At 41.3% G+C, this 17,760-nt stretch overlaps 1 protein-coding gene across 3 annotated transcripts in view; it reads right to left on the reverse strand.

The window, feature by feature from the left end:
- Positions 1–16,857, reverse strand: part of znf574 (zinc finger protein 574) — a 22,166-nt gene extending 5,309 nt beyond the window's left edge. For 2 of the 3 annotated variants that reach the window (XM_010735042.3, XM_019261212.2), the window contains exons 1-7: positions 16,750–16,857; positions 13,539–13,702; positions 7,402–8,581; positions 7,092–7,306; positions 6,631–6,810; positions 6,362–6,456; positions 4,333–4,427 (exon numbers count right to left, since the gene is read on the reverse strand). In XM_010735042.3, the coding sequence (XP_010733344.2) occupies positions 4,333–4,427; positions 6,362–6,456; positions 6,631–6,810; positions 7,092–7,306; positions 7,402–8,581; positions 13,539–13,702; positions 16,750–16,762 (1,942 nt within the window). In that variant the 5' untranslated portion in view covers positions 16,763–16,857. The remainder of the gene's footprint in view (positions 1–4,332; positions 4,428–6,361; positions 6,457–6,630; positions 6,811–7,091; positions 7,307–7,401; positions 8,582–13,538; positions 13,703–16,749) is intronic. The other variant, XM_019261213.2, reaches the window with a different exon arrangement.
- Positions 16,858–17,760: the final 903 nt, after the last annotated feature.

The following is a 17,760-nucleotide window of genomic DNA, read 5'->3' on the forward strand; positions in this document are numbered from 1 at the left end:
GCCACGCTGAAACTCTTTCCACAAATCCAGCAGCAGAAAGGCCGCAGGCCGCTGTGGATGCGCTCATGGTCCTGCAGATGGGGCAGCTGGCGGAAGCGCTTGCCACATGTGGCACACTGGTGGAGGGAGGGATGGAGGAGAATGGGACAAAGTAATGGTAAGAGGAAGGCAAGAAAATATAGTTCACAACAGTGCCAGTGCACAAACTGAACCGCAATTAATATTTTCTGAGAACTCTCTTTATATTTATTCTGCAGAAGCAGCACTTCTGGCTGGTGTAGAGGAAATGCAGGGAGAATGGGAAATGGGAAAAGATGGGGAAATACAGACACAAAGCAATAAAAAAAATGTCACACTGCAACTAACAACTCTTTTCACACAGTTAATGAATTTCCAGTGATTTATAAAACACCAGAAACAGTTTAAAAAAATATGCATTAAAATGTCAAAGAACTTAAGGCGGTGCCTTTAAAATGTCTTGTTTTGTCCTACCAACACCCTAAAGCCCAAAGATATTTAGTTTACTCTTCATAGAAGACTGTGGGGTGGAAAATGCAAGTTTTTCTATTCATTAGAGGCGAGTTAGTGCGTTTTGGCTGCAGCGATCTGCGGCAGAGAGCTGAGCTGGATCCAACTTTTGGAAAAATGCAATTCAGTCACGCTGCGGCCACCAATCAGACGCTCTGATCCGTCAAACCTCCAGATCAGCCTGAAACGTCTCTAAAACTGAGACTATCCAGGTGGTTCACAGACTAAACTCTGATACTCTTACCTGTTGTGTTCCGGCTTTTTTATTTCATGTACCCCCTTATAAATCTGTCTGTCTTGCAATTTACGCTGCAAAATAGTTACATCTTTGAGCGAGCATTGGTCGGACATATACAGTGAATAAGAATGAGCGAGCGCCGGGAACAGTAAAGCCGGTTAATCTAAATAAATAAAAAGTTATTCCTGATTCTTTCACAGCGGTTATGTTCAGCACAAATAGACACACCTCCAGCAGCCTCTTCACCGGCCTAGCTGGACTATTTAGTTTTTTTGCTTGATAAATGTGTTAATGATCAGAGAATCTGCCAATTAATCTTCTGTGCATCTACTAATAGATTAATCGCTGCAGCTCTATGAGTGTATAAAGGATAGCATGAATTGGACACCAGAAGGTGAACAATTTCTAAATAACATCACACCAACAGTTCCTCAGTCATACCTTTCGTTCTGTTCTCACACTTGCTCTCTGCTTGTTACCCCCTCAGTGGAGACATAACTATGATCAGTACTTGATTAAACCTGAAGCAATACAAGAGAATGACTCTGTTGTGCTTTGATTCCTACTGGGGACGCTCTGATTGAAACTGTAATCCCTGTTGTCAGTTTTTGCTGTTTCAGTATCTCTGTGAGATATACTCTAATAAAATTACCTTTCCTGTTGAGTTTGCTCTTTATATACTCAGCAAATATAGGTGTTCCTTCAGGAACACACACTATATTTGATTTCAATTAAAATTCATCCCCATAAACCGCCTGTGTGTTTGAGGACCGATGCTCCTTGAACCTCAATCCTTAGCATGGCTGATAGATGTGACTCAAAGCAAAGCCACAAACATTAAATCAATTTCTACAGTCTGACGTGCTGTGATGGGTTTGGGTGGGTCCTGTTGATGTCCTGCCTCGTCACCAGAGTAGGAGAGAGGGAGGGGGAGTCCCAGAATAGTAACAGGCACAGAGGGGAGCTGACAGGCCCTAACTCCGCCCTGCCATTAATCACAGGTACACAGGGAGGGAGGAAAACACCCGCAGGACACTCTCTGCAAATGGCCATGGTCCAGAATCGGAGAGATAGCCACAACTATGAACGGGTGTGAGCACGGGGGGTGAGGCAGTGTTAGATTTCAATTTGAAATATGGTGTGTAACGGTTTGAAGCCTTGAATAAAAAAGGACAAAATATATTTCAGAAGGCTGAAAAGAAATTCCCTTTTCCTGCCCGCATGCACACCGCCTCCACCTTGCTTACCTCAAAGGGCCTCTCATCAGTATGTGTCCTCATGTGAACACTGAAGGTGGAATTTTAGGCAAATTCTTGTGGCAATTTGACAGCGGAGCGGGGTCGGTTTTTGGACTTGCTGAGCGTTCCTGGAAATGAGCCAGCACATGCTCCTCCAGGGCACTGTTGGAGGTAAATCGGCGCGGCAAGGCCTCACTGGGCATTTGAGGGGTGTCTGGCCCGTGTGGGATAGCCGATGGAGGTCAAGGCCCTCTTGGGTCATGCAACGGTGCCACATAGGTCACACTCAATCTGAGGGAGGAAAATTGATTAGGGGATTATCATTTCAACGCGTGGACTTGTTTCATCATTGTTAAAGACAAATCTGTCATTTAAGATTGGTCAATCTTAGACATTCTGAATATATTTGCAGTGGAGAAGTAAAAACCTGCTTGGAGAATGCTTTTTTTTTTTTTTTGCGCTCACAACCTGTCCTGTGCTTCGTCCCGGCCCTGGCCACGTCCACGACCCGTATTCCTCTCCTCCTCTGTGATAGGGCAGCGCTGCATGTGGATTTCCAGCACCGCCTGGTTCACAAACTGGGATGACAGTGAAGACAAGTCGCCGGCTGCTTGTCTGTAAAGTGGAACAGTGTCAGGATTTAGGCAGGTGGTCATACTCTGTCTTCCCGTGCCATGCTAATTATCTGATGGCTGATTGGGCTTGTTAATTGCTATCAGTCGTGCCAACAATCTGCTGTGGCAGGTGATGGTTAACTGGGCCAAACATTCAGTGATTCGTGTGATTTTCCTGTTGAGTCAAACGCTTTGAAACGGCCCAAAAATTCAACCAACAGTTCATTATTTTATACAATAACAATAATAAAAAAAAAATTTTGACTGATAGTCGGACAAATGAATTCTGAAGATGTCACCTTGAGGAGAATTATAACGTCTTTTCAGTTTTTGTGTAGAATCATACAATCATTGACAGATGAAATCAATAATCATTTCCCAGAGCTGCAACTAACAATCATTTTCATTACCACTGATCTAGCTAGTTACACTCTCATTGTTTGGTCTTAAAATGTCATAAAATAGCAATTAAGTGCCTATTAAATTTTCCCAGAGCCTAAGTGACATCTCCAAGCTGCTTTTTTGTTCAACCAACGGTCCATAACCGAAAAAAATTCACATTGATATGAAAGAACCAGGTAAAAGCAGCGAAGTCCTGACAAGTGAGAACCCGGAGTCAGCTTAATTAAGTGATGAATTGATTGTCGACATTGCTGCAAATTAATTTTCCGTCACTTGGATAAATCAACTGTTCTTCAAACTCTTATCAGCTGGCGGCCCTGGTTGCTTCTGGCAAAGCGAAACAGACGCTCGGTGGCTTGCTCTTGAAAACCTGGTGGGAAATCGCTGACACTGATGGTTCATCCGCATGTCCATAGGTCGTCATGCCAACATCTTGCAATCTGCTAACCATCTGTACGGCCTTATCCCAATGGGGACAATCCACTCTGCTCCCCATTGGGACCCTCTAATTAAACCTTTAATAAGGACAATTTCTGCCTATGGCCCTGGACTGATCGATGGATCAATCTCTCCAATCATCTCTCTCAGAGGAGCCACGTACCTCTGACCCCTGCTGCACGCTGACTCTTCAAGCTTAACTAATGAGGTTGACGTTCTAACGCCCTCCATTTCATTTACCTCCATCCTCCACCTCTGCTACACCTGGGACGCAAATCAATGGAAAGTCATTGACCTAATGCATCGCAGGAACAATGCACATTAACATGGATGTTGTTTGTAAATAAACAAGATAGTCAAAGTAATTGGGGCATTTATGTTGACTTTGTATTAATCAATAGTAGCTCAGTGCATGCTACACTGATAAGACATCAGATCTAATTGGTTTCCATTGTAAGGAGGATCAGGGGCTCGCATCTGATGTTGGGTCTCATCTTTAATCTTCCCGATGTTAGCAGATAGATAAACATCGATCAGACACAGATGAGAGAACTGATGAAAAATGTATTGATAAAAAAATGCATGCGAACCGAAAAATAGTCCTAAATTATCAAGTGATTTGATTAATTTAAAGCCATTTGAACAAAAAAGGAGTGAAAATTGTGTGATGAAGTGATGAGTATGCTTGGAATTAATAATGGAAGTTGATGATATATGATATATATATATATATATATATATATATTATATAATATATATAAAAACAGAACAAATGACTGTATATTGTTTTCGTAGGTTTCAGGTTTCTTCTGACAACCATAAAAATATGTGGGTGAACAAAAAAAATGTGCCAGGCTGAACCCTGAACTCTCACCTTGGTGAGTGAGCGAGTGCAGGTCCAGGTCTCTCCTGCGTTGGAAGGCTTCTCCACAATCGGGGCAAGGGAACGGATGGCTGGTGTGGAGCAGTCTGTCAAAAACATACATTTAAAAACACACTAGTGACAATGATAAGTTTCAAACCTGTTCTAACCTGTAAAAAGGACAGAAATGCCTCACAGGAACAGGCCACGGTCATACAAACAATTACATAAAATAATTATGTACTTGCAAGTATAAAGACTCATAAAGACTGTAATAAAAAAGGGGCCAAAAGTCATGTTTTAGTTTTAAAGCTGCCGCCCTAAACGTGACTCGTAGGAGGATTACCAGCAAGTATGTGCTTAGCTGTGCTTCAGGTTAAATCGGGAGTATTAGCTGAGTGTATATCGGCAGGAGATAAAAGAACAGCAGTAAACTAGGAGGAGTCAGAGTTAGGACATGAAAGACTATATTTATCCATTGCATAACGTTACGCTGGATATAGCCTTAGGGGAGGAGAGAAGTGTTAGGATGTATTCACCTAATGCTGCATCAGGCCTGCTTTCACAGCATTGGAAAAATAAAATACAGTTTTTTTTTTGTTTTTTTTAGGTAGAGTCTCATAATCAGAGCAAACACAGATAATGTTGAAGTTCGGGGAACATACTGCTCCACTAAATATTGCATACATACAAGTACATGCATTATGTATAATATACAGCTAACGGTGTTGTTAAAGCTTAAAGTATTTCACTACACAAGTCACTTAAAGTAAAGCAGGATGCTCGATGTGATGTGCAAGGACATCTCAAGCCCTGTATGACACCAGACGGTTTCTGTTCCCTGTTAAATAGGCGATAGAGATCAATATTTCAGAGACAGCTGACCCTGAGGCAGCTGGGAGAATTAAAATTGCAGTCAGGGTCACATCTTCTCAGAGCCAGATGTTCTTTAATAAGTAGGGGTGACGCTGCATGTCCACTATTAGTACTACACGTAGGTATGACGTTTGCCAAAAGGACACGTTGAATTATTGATTTGTTGAACAGCAGAAAATTAATCAGCAACAGTTTTGGTCATCACTAAATGGCCATTTTTTAAGACAACGTGTCGAATTCTGCAGTGGATGTCGAATGAGTGGATGTCTGCTGATGAAGACTGAGAAATGCAGCTGAAAGCTCCGGAAAAAGATCGCAAGGGGATCATGATTGAAGACTGTTTTAGGTTCAATTAGAGGTTCCCGTCTGGAACATCTTAAGGATTACAGATCAGTTGGTTAATAAAATATATAAATCAGCAGATTATCTGATGCAACCTAACACAGACTCCTGCTTTTTCTCAAAAAGTGTGACAGAAAGTGGCTGAAATATATGGTCCACTGGTTTCCAAAATGTGGACATGACTGGATTTTGGGTGGTTATGGCTTCTGCGTCTCTGGCTTTTTCCTGCTTTTGGCTCTCCAGCACATCTGATTTAAAATGAAGCGCAGCCAGTGCCAACTTTTTGATTTAATTTTACATCTAGATCATTGTCCTTCTGGTAAGTCAGAGCTTTAATATTATAGACATATTATGTTTTATTTCACATCCAATGTGCTTTAGCCAAAGCTAATCAAATACGTGGACACTGTGTATCCTCTCCCCTTTACTCAACCAGATGAGACAGGACCAGGACTCTTCCCCCATCCTGGATTCTTATCCTTATCATCTTAATTTACTGGCCCTCTGTCTGTCAATCATATGTGGCTGGGGCTCAAGGGCACCCAGACATCTCAGTCAGTGTCTTTGCTACACAGCTTAAAGGTCTGTTCAGTAGTCCGACACAGCTCAGCTACTACAGCTCCTGGCGAGAGGACGAGGAGGTTTTATCTAAATCCCGTCCTGGGTTCAGTTTGGAACCGTTATTTTTAATGTTTTTATGCTGTAAACGTGGCTGGAAATGTTTAAATATTGACAATGTGTGGTTTCTATGAAGGATTTTACAAGCTATATAGCGTGCAGTATGTAATGAAATAACTAATACTAGTGTTATTGTTGTTATTACTTGTGATGGTTTAGCTGTTCCTCCGTGTTGAACCGTGATGGGCAGTGAGGACAAGCGAGAAGATGCGCAGTGCCATCACTGTCCAGAGTACAAACCTGCATTGAAGGACACAACAGTCAAGGTCACTTATGAAAAAAGGATTTCACAGCAAGTTATCTGCCAAAAAAACATCATTTATCTAGCATTTCCAAAGCGTGACAGCAAGTAGTTTTAATTTATTTTTATATATATATGAGATTTTGGAATTGAGTGTGAGAGTGAGACTGTACCGGTCTGCGTCCACGCCTGCGCCGAGGCAGTGATGAGGCGTGAATGCGTTGGTGTCTCTTCAGGGTGGCTGCCTGGGAAAAGTTTTTGCCGCAAACATCGCAGCTGAAGGGCTTGTTGCCTGTGTGGCTCATGCTGTGGCGCAGCAGGCTCTGGGAGTTAGTGAAGGACTTTGAGCACACCTTCACACCAGAAAAAAATCAGAATTAGTGCCATAGTTACATAAATAATGCTGGTATTATAATTTCTAGAACATTTTTCACTATCAATGAAGACAGACAATGAAGAATGTGTCAAATATAACGAAGTTGAACGTTAAAAATTATGTCTGCCTCAAACATAATCCACTTTAAAAGCTTTACATCGTCTAGTCACTGTCAGCTTTACGACATAAATAACATTTACATCCAAGAAAATTATTCCTCAGGCTCAAGGACACACACGTTTGATTTAATTCTGTCACCTTGCACGTGAATAGCTTTTCTCCAGTGTGGCTGTAGACATGGGTGCGGAGGAAGACGCGGCGTGTGAAGGTTTTGCCACAGTACGGGCAAACATGTGGTAGCGGTGTGCGTGCCCAGTCCTGCAGGAGCTTGGCAGGTGGAGGGTGGTTGGTGTTGTCTGAGTCAGCTGCAGCGCTGCCCTCTGATTCCTCTTTGGTGCCTGAACTCTTGTTTCCTGTCAACACAAAATAACTTTAAGGACCAAAACATCAAGCAACAAATGTTTTATTCGGCCCTCACATGGGCTTTGAAAGAGATATTTTCACTAACCTTTAAGTGCATTACCACCGCTCAGGATCCTGAAAGAGGGCCTGATTCTCTTAGGAAGGGGCGAGCCTGATTCACTGGTGGAGGCAGGCGGGGAAAGCAGCCGCTTTGAACTCTGTGGGCTATCCTGAGATTTACTGGCTGTTTCATCCCCGATTTCAGCTCCATCTGCCACCTCTGATGTCTCTGATGTGAAGCGGTGCTGCCGGCGATGGTACAGGTACTGGGTGGTATTCATGAAGCTCTCTCCACAATAGGAGCAGCTGTGTAGTGGTTCCTTCAGGTCGTGCTTCTGCTTACGATGGTTGACCAGCCCTCCCTCGTCACTAAAGCTCTGCCCACACTGGATGCACATGAACAACTCGGGCTGAGTGAAACTGGAGGTTACCGTAGTGTTTGAGGGAGTGGCATCCTGCTCCTGCTCATCAGTTCCATTGCTTTGAGCACAAACTTCCTCTGATGCCTCTTCAGGAACCGCCACCATCCTTTCCTCGCCTTTCTGCCGGTGTTGCTTGCGGTGGTAGAGAAAAAGGGTAGTGTTTAGAAAGCTTTCCCCACACACGGAGCAGCGATGGAGAGCTTCTTCAAAGCCGTGTTGCGTCCTGCGGTGGGCCACAAGTTCGGACACCAGGCCAAAGCATGAGCCACAGTCCACACACAGGAGTACTGGTTCAGGCTTAGGCTTCTTGTTTGCCCCTCTCCTCCTGGGAGACGAATCATCTTGGTTAGTGGTCGAAGTGGCCACCTCAGAAACAGGAGGATCAGAGGAGGTCTCTGCAACCTGCTCCCTCTCTTCCTCCACTACAGGGTTCTCTACTGGTTGTGGCTCCAAATTTTGGCTGATTTCACTCATCAAGAGAGAAGACTCATCTGGATTTAAAGTTGGATTGGGGCTCTGTGCTGAAACAGTCTCGGTCTCAGGGTGTGAATCAGGTTTTGACTTGCTCCCAGAGTCAGACTGCTGACATGTCTCTTCTTTGCGGTGTTGCTGCCAAAGGTCCAGGGTCTTGAAAAGTTCATCGCAGTCTCCACACTGGTAGAGAATTCTGGGCTGGTCCGATGTCACTGTTTCACCGACTGCTGCCTCGTTGTGTGGACTCTTAGCTGGCTCCACAGTGGAATATTCTGCTTGGACTTGAATTTGTGGGACTGCGAGCGTCCTTGCTATATTAATTACCTGTTGCTGCAAAGATAAGAAGAAGAAGAAATCAGAGATTACGATCAATGTTTCACAAAGGAAATGACTCCTTATAATACTAATTTAATAGGCGTTTAAGGTAAATTCAAGCTGCTGTGTTTATATTTTATTTCTCTGGCAGATGAGGGATTAAAATTCAGTGTTGGGGTACTGAGGTCATTTAGAGCAGCATGTTTAAAGCCAAGGTTCCTCTGAGGGCTCCAGACAGCTAAGATAAGGCCTCAGCCTTGCCGATAACTATCTAAAAAGGCCCATCTGGGGTGAATGGGTCACTCCACAGGGTTTTTTCATTTGCTCCCTCAATCTATTTGGATGATAAAAACAGAAAATCAAGGTCGAGGTTAAAGATGCCTTAAACTGCCTCAATCATGACAGTTTGCCATATCCCGCATACTGTAATAAATTATGGGAATTTGCTTTCGTATGCTGGTATGGTCTGCAGATGTGGTCTGCCTAATTCAATAACACTCTGCATGCATTAACATTTTTGCTTATACAGACAAATACAGACTGCATGTTAATACTAAGTATAAATGAAGCCATACACTGCACCATTTTATTAGTGTTTTTTTTAACAATATCTATCTATCTATCTATCTATCTATCTATCTATCTATCTATCTATCTATCTATCTATCTATCTATCTATCTATCTATAAAATATAATAATAAATGACTGTACACAGAGGTTTTTAAAATTAGAAAAAAAAGAAGAAAAAAAAAGCATAAACCGCTACATCGGCCCTCAGAGGACAGAAGAGCTGAGCGAATAAAATGTATTTTTGATGACAATGTTTGTGAATTTTACCCTGGTTTGCTTCCTCAATGAGGGGCAGTAACAGTTCGGGCCCAATGACGGATTGATACTGACTTTTTTTGACCCGACTTCAAACTTGAAAGCTGGTGGTGTTAGCGTGTAGTGCAGCTACACAATGCTGCTTGCATCTATGGTTACTTACTCTCACAACTGTGAAATCGTGTGAATGTTAAGCCTAATTTGAAGCCAACTAAATAACATAAGTAGCAGGTTGGATGCTGGTTTTCTTATGTCGTCGTGCTGCTGTGTGTAACTTTTGATTATCACACATTTAGACGACCGGGTGAGAGCATTGTGGTTCATTTAGTTTATCTAGAGATAATGTGTAGATTCTCTCCCCTCATTGACCAATTGATTGGTTGAAAAGAAGGTAGAATTTCTGTCGACCAAGATTTTCTTTGGTTGGCTACAGCCCAAATCACAGATGAGGAACAGGTTACTTCCAGTTACAGTGACTTTCTTTGGTAAGACTTCAAACTTCTTGCCCACAAAGGTAATTTTTATTAAGGTGGTACAGAATATAACCTTGTTAGATTTAAATCCTGTTCTGACAAACTGCTTTTTGGTCCGCATCACTCAAGACGAAAATCAGGATTAGTCAAAACCAAGATCGATGTTTTGAGCTCGCTGGGAATGTAAAGAATGTTTTTTATCTTCTGTGCTACAGCTCTACACAATGGACGACTTTATGCCACCTCACATGCAGCAGAATGAGTTCTGTGTACAACCAACAATCCAGCCAGGACACGTCTGAAGGACCCTGCTTCCAAAGAATCATTATTCCTACACATGCACTATAATCCATGAACGCTCTTGTAATTTTACACACCAAAGCCACTCAAAAGAAATAACATTTCTATAAATCTTCCTCCAAAGCTCCAGCACGCACAGAAAAAGCAGCATTCCTACAGCCTGTCAGCTCGTATCTGATTAAAAACCATCACAGATAATAATGGCAGGAACAGACCTCAAAGAAAAAACATGTTCATTTCCTGTCTATCTTCAGAGAAACTGCAAAAATGGCATAAAACACATAAACTACTATGCAACTGTCGGTTTTAAAAACACTTTATTAACATCATTAGCCAGAACGGTAGCAAGCTGCCTGCCAGAGCACTGAATAACAGAAAGTAAACAATGGATAATGTGCCAGTCTTAAGGTCTGACAAGACTTGACCATGGAGTTGACATATTTCAATTTTTAAAACAAAGAAAATATAAAAAATTGAGCTTTTAGTGGAATTGATGGTGACTTGAAGCAAATTACTGATTCACAATTGGAGAGCTTTTAATGGTGCCTTATGTGTTTATAAGGAAATTTGCATACACGGTAGATGACTTGCAATAGTAAGAGCAGGATGTCAGTCTGAACAACCAAATCACTGACAAGGAAAACTTGTTTAGTGGACTGTTCTGAAGAGACATTTCTTTAACAATCTCCCTCAGACCTCGGGCTGCTCACTTCCAGATGCAGGACAAGTACAAGTGTAAGTTCCACTTAAGCACTATCTATCTGTCAATCCCCTGTCCCCTGAATTCAATCTCATCAGAGAAACCGTTTGTTAAAAGGACTCCTTGTATTCATTTGAGACATAAACGGCCATTGTTTTATAGCAATGTCACATAATGTGCACACAAATTATGATAATCTAACTAATGAAGTGGGGATGCTTGCAATAAACCGGCTTATGGCAAAGTGGAGGCCAGGAAGCCATAAGCTGCCCTGGTTTTATAGTGTTTCTCCAGCTGCTTCAATGAGAAGGCCAATGAACGATCCATCAGGAGAAAGTATGGCACTGACTGATGCATTCCTCATGCTTCTCTTCCCGCTGGCGACTCAGGATGCAATTTGTCTGTCATGAGTGTCACTGTGCTTTATGGACGTGTGTTGAAGACTGTAAGGATGGAAGTCTGGGCACAAGCTCAGACAGCCATGCCCTACTGCTAAACGAGGGCCAATGACTGCTTTTAACCCAGAGGGCTGTGAAGCTGTCACGGGAAAGAAAGAAAGAAAAAAAAAAAAAAAGGGGCCAGTCGCACAAAGGCTCAGCTCAATATGTCAAAGTTAAACAGAATAACTCGCCCCACAACTTTCAAACTTTGCAATTCAAATAGCTTCCTCGTAGAACTCAGAATTAATAGAGCTCAGCAGTTTGATGAAATTCATCCCAAAAGAATCTATTCCAAACAGTATGCAACACTACGCCGAAAAATTACTGAATAAAATGCAAAAATCCACGGGCCTCTCAAATTCTCTACGAGCCAGAACAATAGAAATACAAGTGGATTTACATACAGAAGCGCACCGAGGGACAACACACAAAAAAAAGATGAAGAAAATTTGTTTTCTCCTCTCATTCTCTTCAACACCGATTGCTCATTGTCAGTCGAGCATGAGGAACATTCTGGTGATTCAGATGGCCTTGCCGGACACCATGTAAATATGGCATTGTGGACCTCAATCTGGCCTGCAACCTCCATCATGTCATTCCCTCCTGGTTTCCTCTGATTTGTGCCCAGGAAACAATGCAGCACTGACTGCTATTTCTTTTTAAGCATGTTGTTATTGCACTGCATCATATGGCTAAAAACAACCTCTCCATTATGTAGGCTAATGTGTTCTGACTAGGACTGTGCAATTAACTGAAATCAAATAGAAAATGCAAAGATCCAGTTGTAAGAAAACATTATGTTTGGTATGGACCCCAACAAATGTCACATCATCATGATTTTATTGTTTTTTTTCCAGCAAAGAAATAAAATTGTGATGGAAAAAAATTGACCGTTCGCATTCTCCATGAATCATACTGCCAGTGTAATACCTGTCGCTTCCAGTCTATTATACATCTGACTCAAGAAAATCTTATATAAGCCGAGACTTTCCGAAACAGAACTCAACCATCAACTCTGATATGGATGATATATGCCAGATCACAGCGGATTCAAAATATAAAAACATGCACTGTCACATATTCTGAAATATAAAGCCTGATTTAAAAGTCCAACAGCGCATAATCCATAATGAATCCACTTTTAGCACCGTCACATTTTTGCCTGTGACACCTGTTTGTCTCACCAGCGGCTCATTACCCTGATAAACAATCTGCTAATTTCTTATTCTGCCATCACACTAGACAGAAAGCAGTTCCAGGTAGCACTTAATTACCAACTGTTGAATAATCTGCAGGTTTTACTGCACGGAGGGTAAAAAGTTAGATACAGATGTACTGGTCTCTGGTAAGTTTACCAGTATAACGTATGCGTCCAGTGGCAATTAATAAACACATTTTAGTGCAATCAAGATCTCCACATCTACTTAACATAATATTTTTCATGTATGGTTCTTGTAATAAAATCATGTGGTTGCTTACGATGATGGATTTATTTATTTATTTTAGATTTTTTTGGCACCTCATATCAGTATATGTATCTCCACTGAATATCGTCTATACTCTTTCTTAGCTTCCAACAGTTAAAGCTAAATTTAATTTCGTGTGTCGACACGGTTATCGCGGTCAGTCTGTTTCAGAAGCGGCTCTCCGCTTTGGACAAAACATTTAGGCAGATTTATCTTGAAAAAGAGGTTTTCTGATTAAATAAGAGGTAAAATGACGAGCAAAAATTAAAAAGTAGTAATAATAAAGTAACAATTACCACAAAAACAAATCTTTGTTGCCATGTACACAAAGTGCCCAATATAATCAGGACAACTAGCTAAAAATAATTCAGTCTAATACAACAGTCTGGCATAAATCCTACCTTCAGTTTCTGTTTTAGAGATGTGCTGATACAACTGTATGGTCATTATTAAATCTTCTTTCTGTTATGCGCACCACATTTATATCTTCAGTGTTCACCTAAATCATATATTAATAAACAGCAAACACCTTGAAATGTGCCAGTACATCATTACAAACAACTCAACGTTAAGTGCTCTGATCAAGGTCACCATTACTATGACGAGTAGCAGAATATTGTCATAGTTTATGACATGACTATGAAAGTTATACTTCAATGTCAGTCTCAACATTCAGATTTTTTTTGTGATCACACTGCTGATTAAGTCAGTATCAATATTAACACCGATGCACAGTCACATGATTAAAAAAAGGAGCCAGTGTTTACCTGAGCCTGTAGCACTGGAACAGTGACAGAGGTGGTGGCTGCAGATGCGTCGGCCTGTTCATCCTCAGCAGTGCAAGTCAACTGGTGCTCGAGTACCTCCTCCAGAGTGTTAAACTCCTGGTAGCAGGGGAAGCACATGTACACCGACGAACTCTCCATGGCTGCTGGGGGATTAGAAATCCAAAAACATTTCATAAGAAACGCAGCAATGCAAAACTGATCTAGATAAAGGTGAAACAGTTCACAAAACTCGGCATGCTTAGAATGTGGAAGTAATATTACAACGTGAGCCTAATACAGATTTCATCCCACAGAGTGCAGTACATCTGAAGTTAGGTTGCGAACATTGCCCTCTCCTGATGAAAAGACGCGCCTGCATATATTATCAAGACAACAGCTTGGACACAAGTGCCAGGAGGCTAACTCCGGGGTTGCCTCGATGACTCACCATGTGCTGTGTCTGAGCTAATTGTTATTTTGACCATGCAGGTTGCTGCTCAGGTAGAGACCTCGCCAAGCCGCTCTCTCTGTCTGCCATTTCATGGGTCGAACAGACGTTTAGCTCCGGCATCAATTAGATATGTGCTGTAATTGGACCCGCTGGAAGTGCGCTCTCGCCCGTGCTGCTTCTGAATGTAACTATAATCATAACGCTATCCTTCCCACTCACTGGATACAAATTACCTCGCACTGCAGCAGCTACACTCTACTTTGAAAAAAAAAGAAGATCAAATCAGAGTAACCCACTAAAAGGCGAGCATCAATACCTTTGAATCAATGCGACACACTTTCTTGTGTGCAAATTTAATTGGCAGAGAGGGGTGTAATTTAAATGATAGAGACTGGCTGTATTTTTGACCAAATCTAACAATGCTATGCCAGTCTGCCTCTGATTGCTTTCCAACTCCTCCAGCCTGTCTGTGACACTTGGCCCTAGAGCTGCACAATGAATTATTATCAAAATCTTGGTATGGTCAAATGCCAAATAACAGAAGCTGTATTTTTTTCTGATGATAAAATATGTGGGGAAATAGCATTATAATGAAGTAGTGTAGTGCTCAAGATGTGAGAAAACATGTAATTATGATCTGAATAGCTTTTTCAGTGAAAATGAAAACTGGTAGGCAAAAATAAACATTCCCACTAATCACGAATCAAAGCGCTCTTTTGGTATCTTTCAAATAATTGCAATATCATTTTTCTTAGCCATATCGTGCAGCCCTACTTGGCTCTGAGCGCATCTGTTCCTACTGAAGATGTAAGTATATGGGTCACAGACATACAGATTCATTTTTTAAAAAGGCCTTACATAGACAAAAAAAAAAAAAAAGTGGGTGACTCAAACAGGAGTGAAAGTTATTTTCAGCCGCAGAACATGAATGTGGGATAAAAATCATACAAAGACAGTAACCGCTTTTATTATATCAAAAGGAACATTATGTGCGATGGGTGTTTTTGGACAACGATGGAGATGGAGAGCAATAAGCAAATCAGGCTCCTGACACACAGGCCAACATTTGTTAGCAGGATGAATGGACTGGTTGTGCAGCCGACATTTTGACTTGTCAAAGCTGAAAAAAAAAAAACAGCAGTGAGTTGCAGCGAATCAGCCACTCGGCGATGGCAGGACTTTGTGAAATCATTAATACACCTGTGAGTTTCCTGCTGCAGTCTTTTGATGTTTATATCAAAGACAAATATAGAATATAAAACACAGCCGTACTATGGCATACTAATAACTCTACTACTACAATATGTTTGTGTTGATTTGTTCTGTACACGTGAAATCTATTGTACGTCTGTCCGTCCTTGGAGAGGGATCCCTCCTCTGTGGCTCTTCCTGAGCTTTCTTCCCTTTTTTCCCTGTTAAAGGGATTTTGTGGGCAAGTTTTTCCTCACTCGAACATGAGGGTCTAAGGACAGAGGGTGTCACTCCCTGTACAGACTGTAAAGCCCTCTGAGGCAAATGTACTTTGTGACGTTGGACTATACAAATAAAATCTGATTTGATTTGATTTGATTGATAATGCCACTGCCCCCTGTTGGGGTAGTCTAGTCAGGTCTTGATCTGTCTTGAGCAGACTGTTAACCCATGATGTAAGAAGGAGAGGCTGTGCAGGTCCTTCATCCCTGCTGCTGTCAGACTTTACGACACCTGCACCTGATCATGTCGTAGTCTCCTGTTCAAGTCTCATTGCAATTTCTTTTTTTCATTCATATATACCTTGTTATTATTTATATCATGGTCACTAACCTTTGTAATATTATTTATATTACGGTCACTACTCTTACAATAATAATATTTGCATCATGGTCACTTTCTTTGCAATATTTCTTACAGTATGGTCACTTTACATTACAATACTCTTTTTATATATCATGCCTTTTATCCTCAGTACTTGTCTGTTTTGAAGGTTGATTGTTTTTCGTGTTTATTGTAGGTTATAGATATTTCTGTCTATTTGCCTTTTCTACTTTTTTCTAATTCTGTAGTGTATGCTACACTTTCCTCTGCTGCTGTAACAAGTACATTTCCCCGTGGTGGGATGAATAAAGTATATCTAATCTAATCTGAAGTCTGTGTCCCACCTATCAGCAGAAACTATAATGTACTGGCACAGATGGTAATGAATGAATGTGTTGTGGATTATGACCTGATGCTAGCCAATACTTAAGGATGCACATATACTGTAGTGCATGCAGCCAACACAAAGCCTCATGCTGGCTCCATTGATTGTTTTGCTGGGAGGCTAGCTCCGGAGCTAATCTAAAGCTAAGCTATCCAGCAAACTGTGTCATCTCCGAGCCGCGCTGGCCATCTTCCCCAAAGCTACACGGCTAGCGTTTCCACCGGCGTGGCGGTTAGCTCTCTTGTTAGCCGGTGAGCTAATAAAACAGCCCGGTGGATCACTCCTCCGTAGCCGGCGTCGACTAGCGACTAAACCCGCTTTACCACCTGGACCGGTGCTGCTAACTGTCGAGTACACGGAGGACAAGAAGAAGAAGAAGAAGAAGAAGAAACGACCGAAGAAGGAGGGCGGGATATGCTTCTTCGGTGGTATAATGGCGGCGACAGACTTAAAGTTAACATTAGCTGTCTCCCCCCGGTGAAATCCTCCGTACATAAACGTTAATATGTATATATATCACCCCCTCTTTAAAAAAGTAGCACTCATATAAAATGTAATAAAAGTAATTCAGCATAACTCACCGTCCTCAGACATTGTCGGTTGAGGAAATAGGACAACAACTTCAGTTTTTTCTGCATGTTAGAAAGGGCCGCTCTGATTGGCTGTTTGGGTCACTTCATGAACCAATAGGGTTCGACTACACATAAACGACTGATTTTGTAGTCCAAAAGCCCGCCAGTCAGTGCGTGCACCTAAAATATCCACAGGGGTGGTACAGTCCTGAGATACTTATACTTTATATTTACATTAGCAGTAAATAGAGTACTTTATCAAGTTTCGTGGTTATTTGGCATATGCAGGTTACACTACACATAAAGAATAGAAATAAAATGACACATAAAATTAAGACAGCCAAAACACCACCCAGAAAACCGCAAAAATCTCAAATTAATTCTGTCTTTATCTTGGGAAAACAAAGTCTAGTTATCTCAAGGTTTCTCGAGAAAGTTATCCTATCCTATTAATGTTTGTTATTTCGATGTAATGACATAAATAGCTGGAGATCTTGAGAGAACAAATTAAATTAACTAATTTTCATGAGAAAACGGAGGAAATAAAATGCATGAATGTATGACTGCTTAGGGTTTCCATACAAACTACTATGAGACAGATTAAAATATGTTGGTGCAACAGAAAAAAATCCTTTGGGAATCACAAATGTCTATTCCATCCAATAGTCGAGATATCACAGTCTGGACCAAATTAGTGGATGGACTATAACAACTAAACTAAACTAGAACAATAGGCTGATGTTGTCAGGGTATCTATTTGTTACCTTGTTGGGTTCAATGAGGCATAAATAAAGTTTTCAACTTCATCTCTGAGTGATACAGGTTTATCCTTATGAATGATCCCTCCCAAAATAATGTCCCACTATTATTTGATTTCAGCTAAAAATACATCAAATCAAGACAGAAAACACCACCCAAAAACATTTCATTGGGAATATAATCACCAAAGACATATTAGATGTATTAGTGCACATTCTTGTTTACCTATTACCGCTGGAGTAATATTATTTAGAAAACAAC

The sequence above is a fragment of the Larimichthys crocea genome, chromosome XVI, assembly GCF_000972845.2.
Source record: "Larimichthys crocea isolate SSNF chromosome XVI, L_crocea_2.0, whole genome shotgun sequence".
NCBI lineage: Eukaryota > Metazoa > Chordata > Actinopteri > Sciaenidae > Larimichthys > Larimichthys crocea.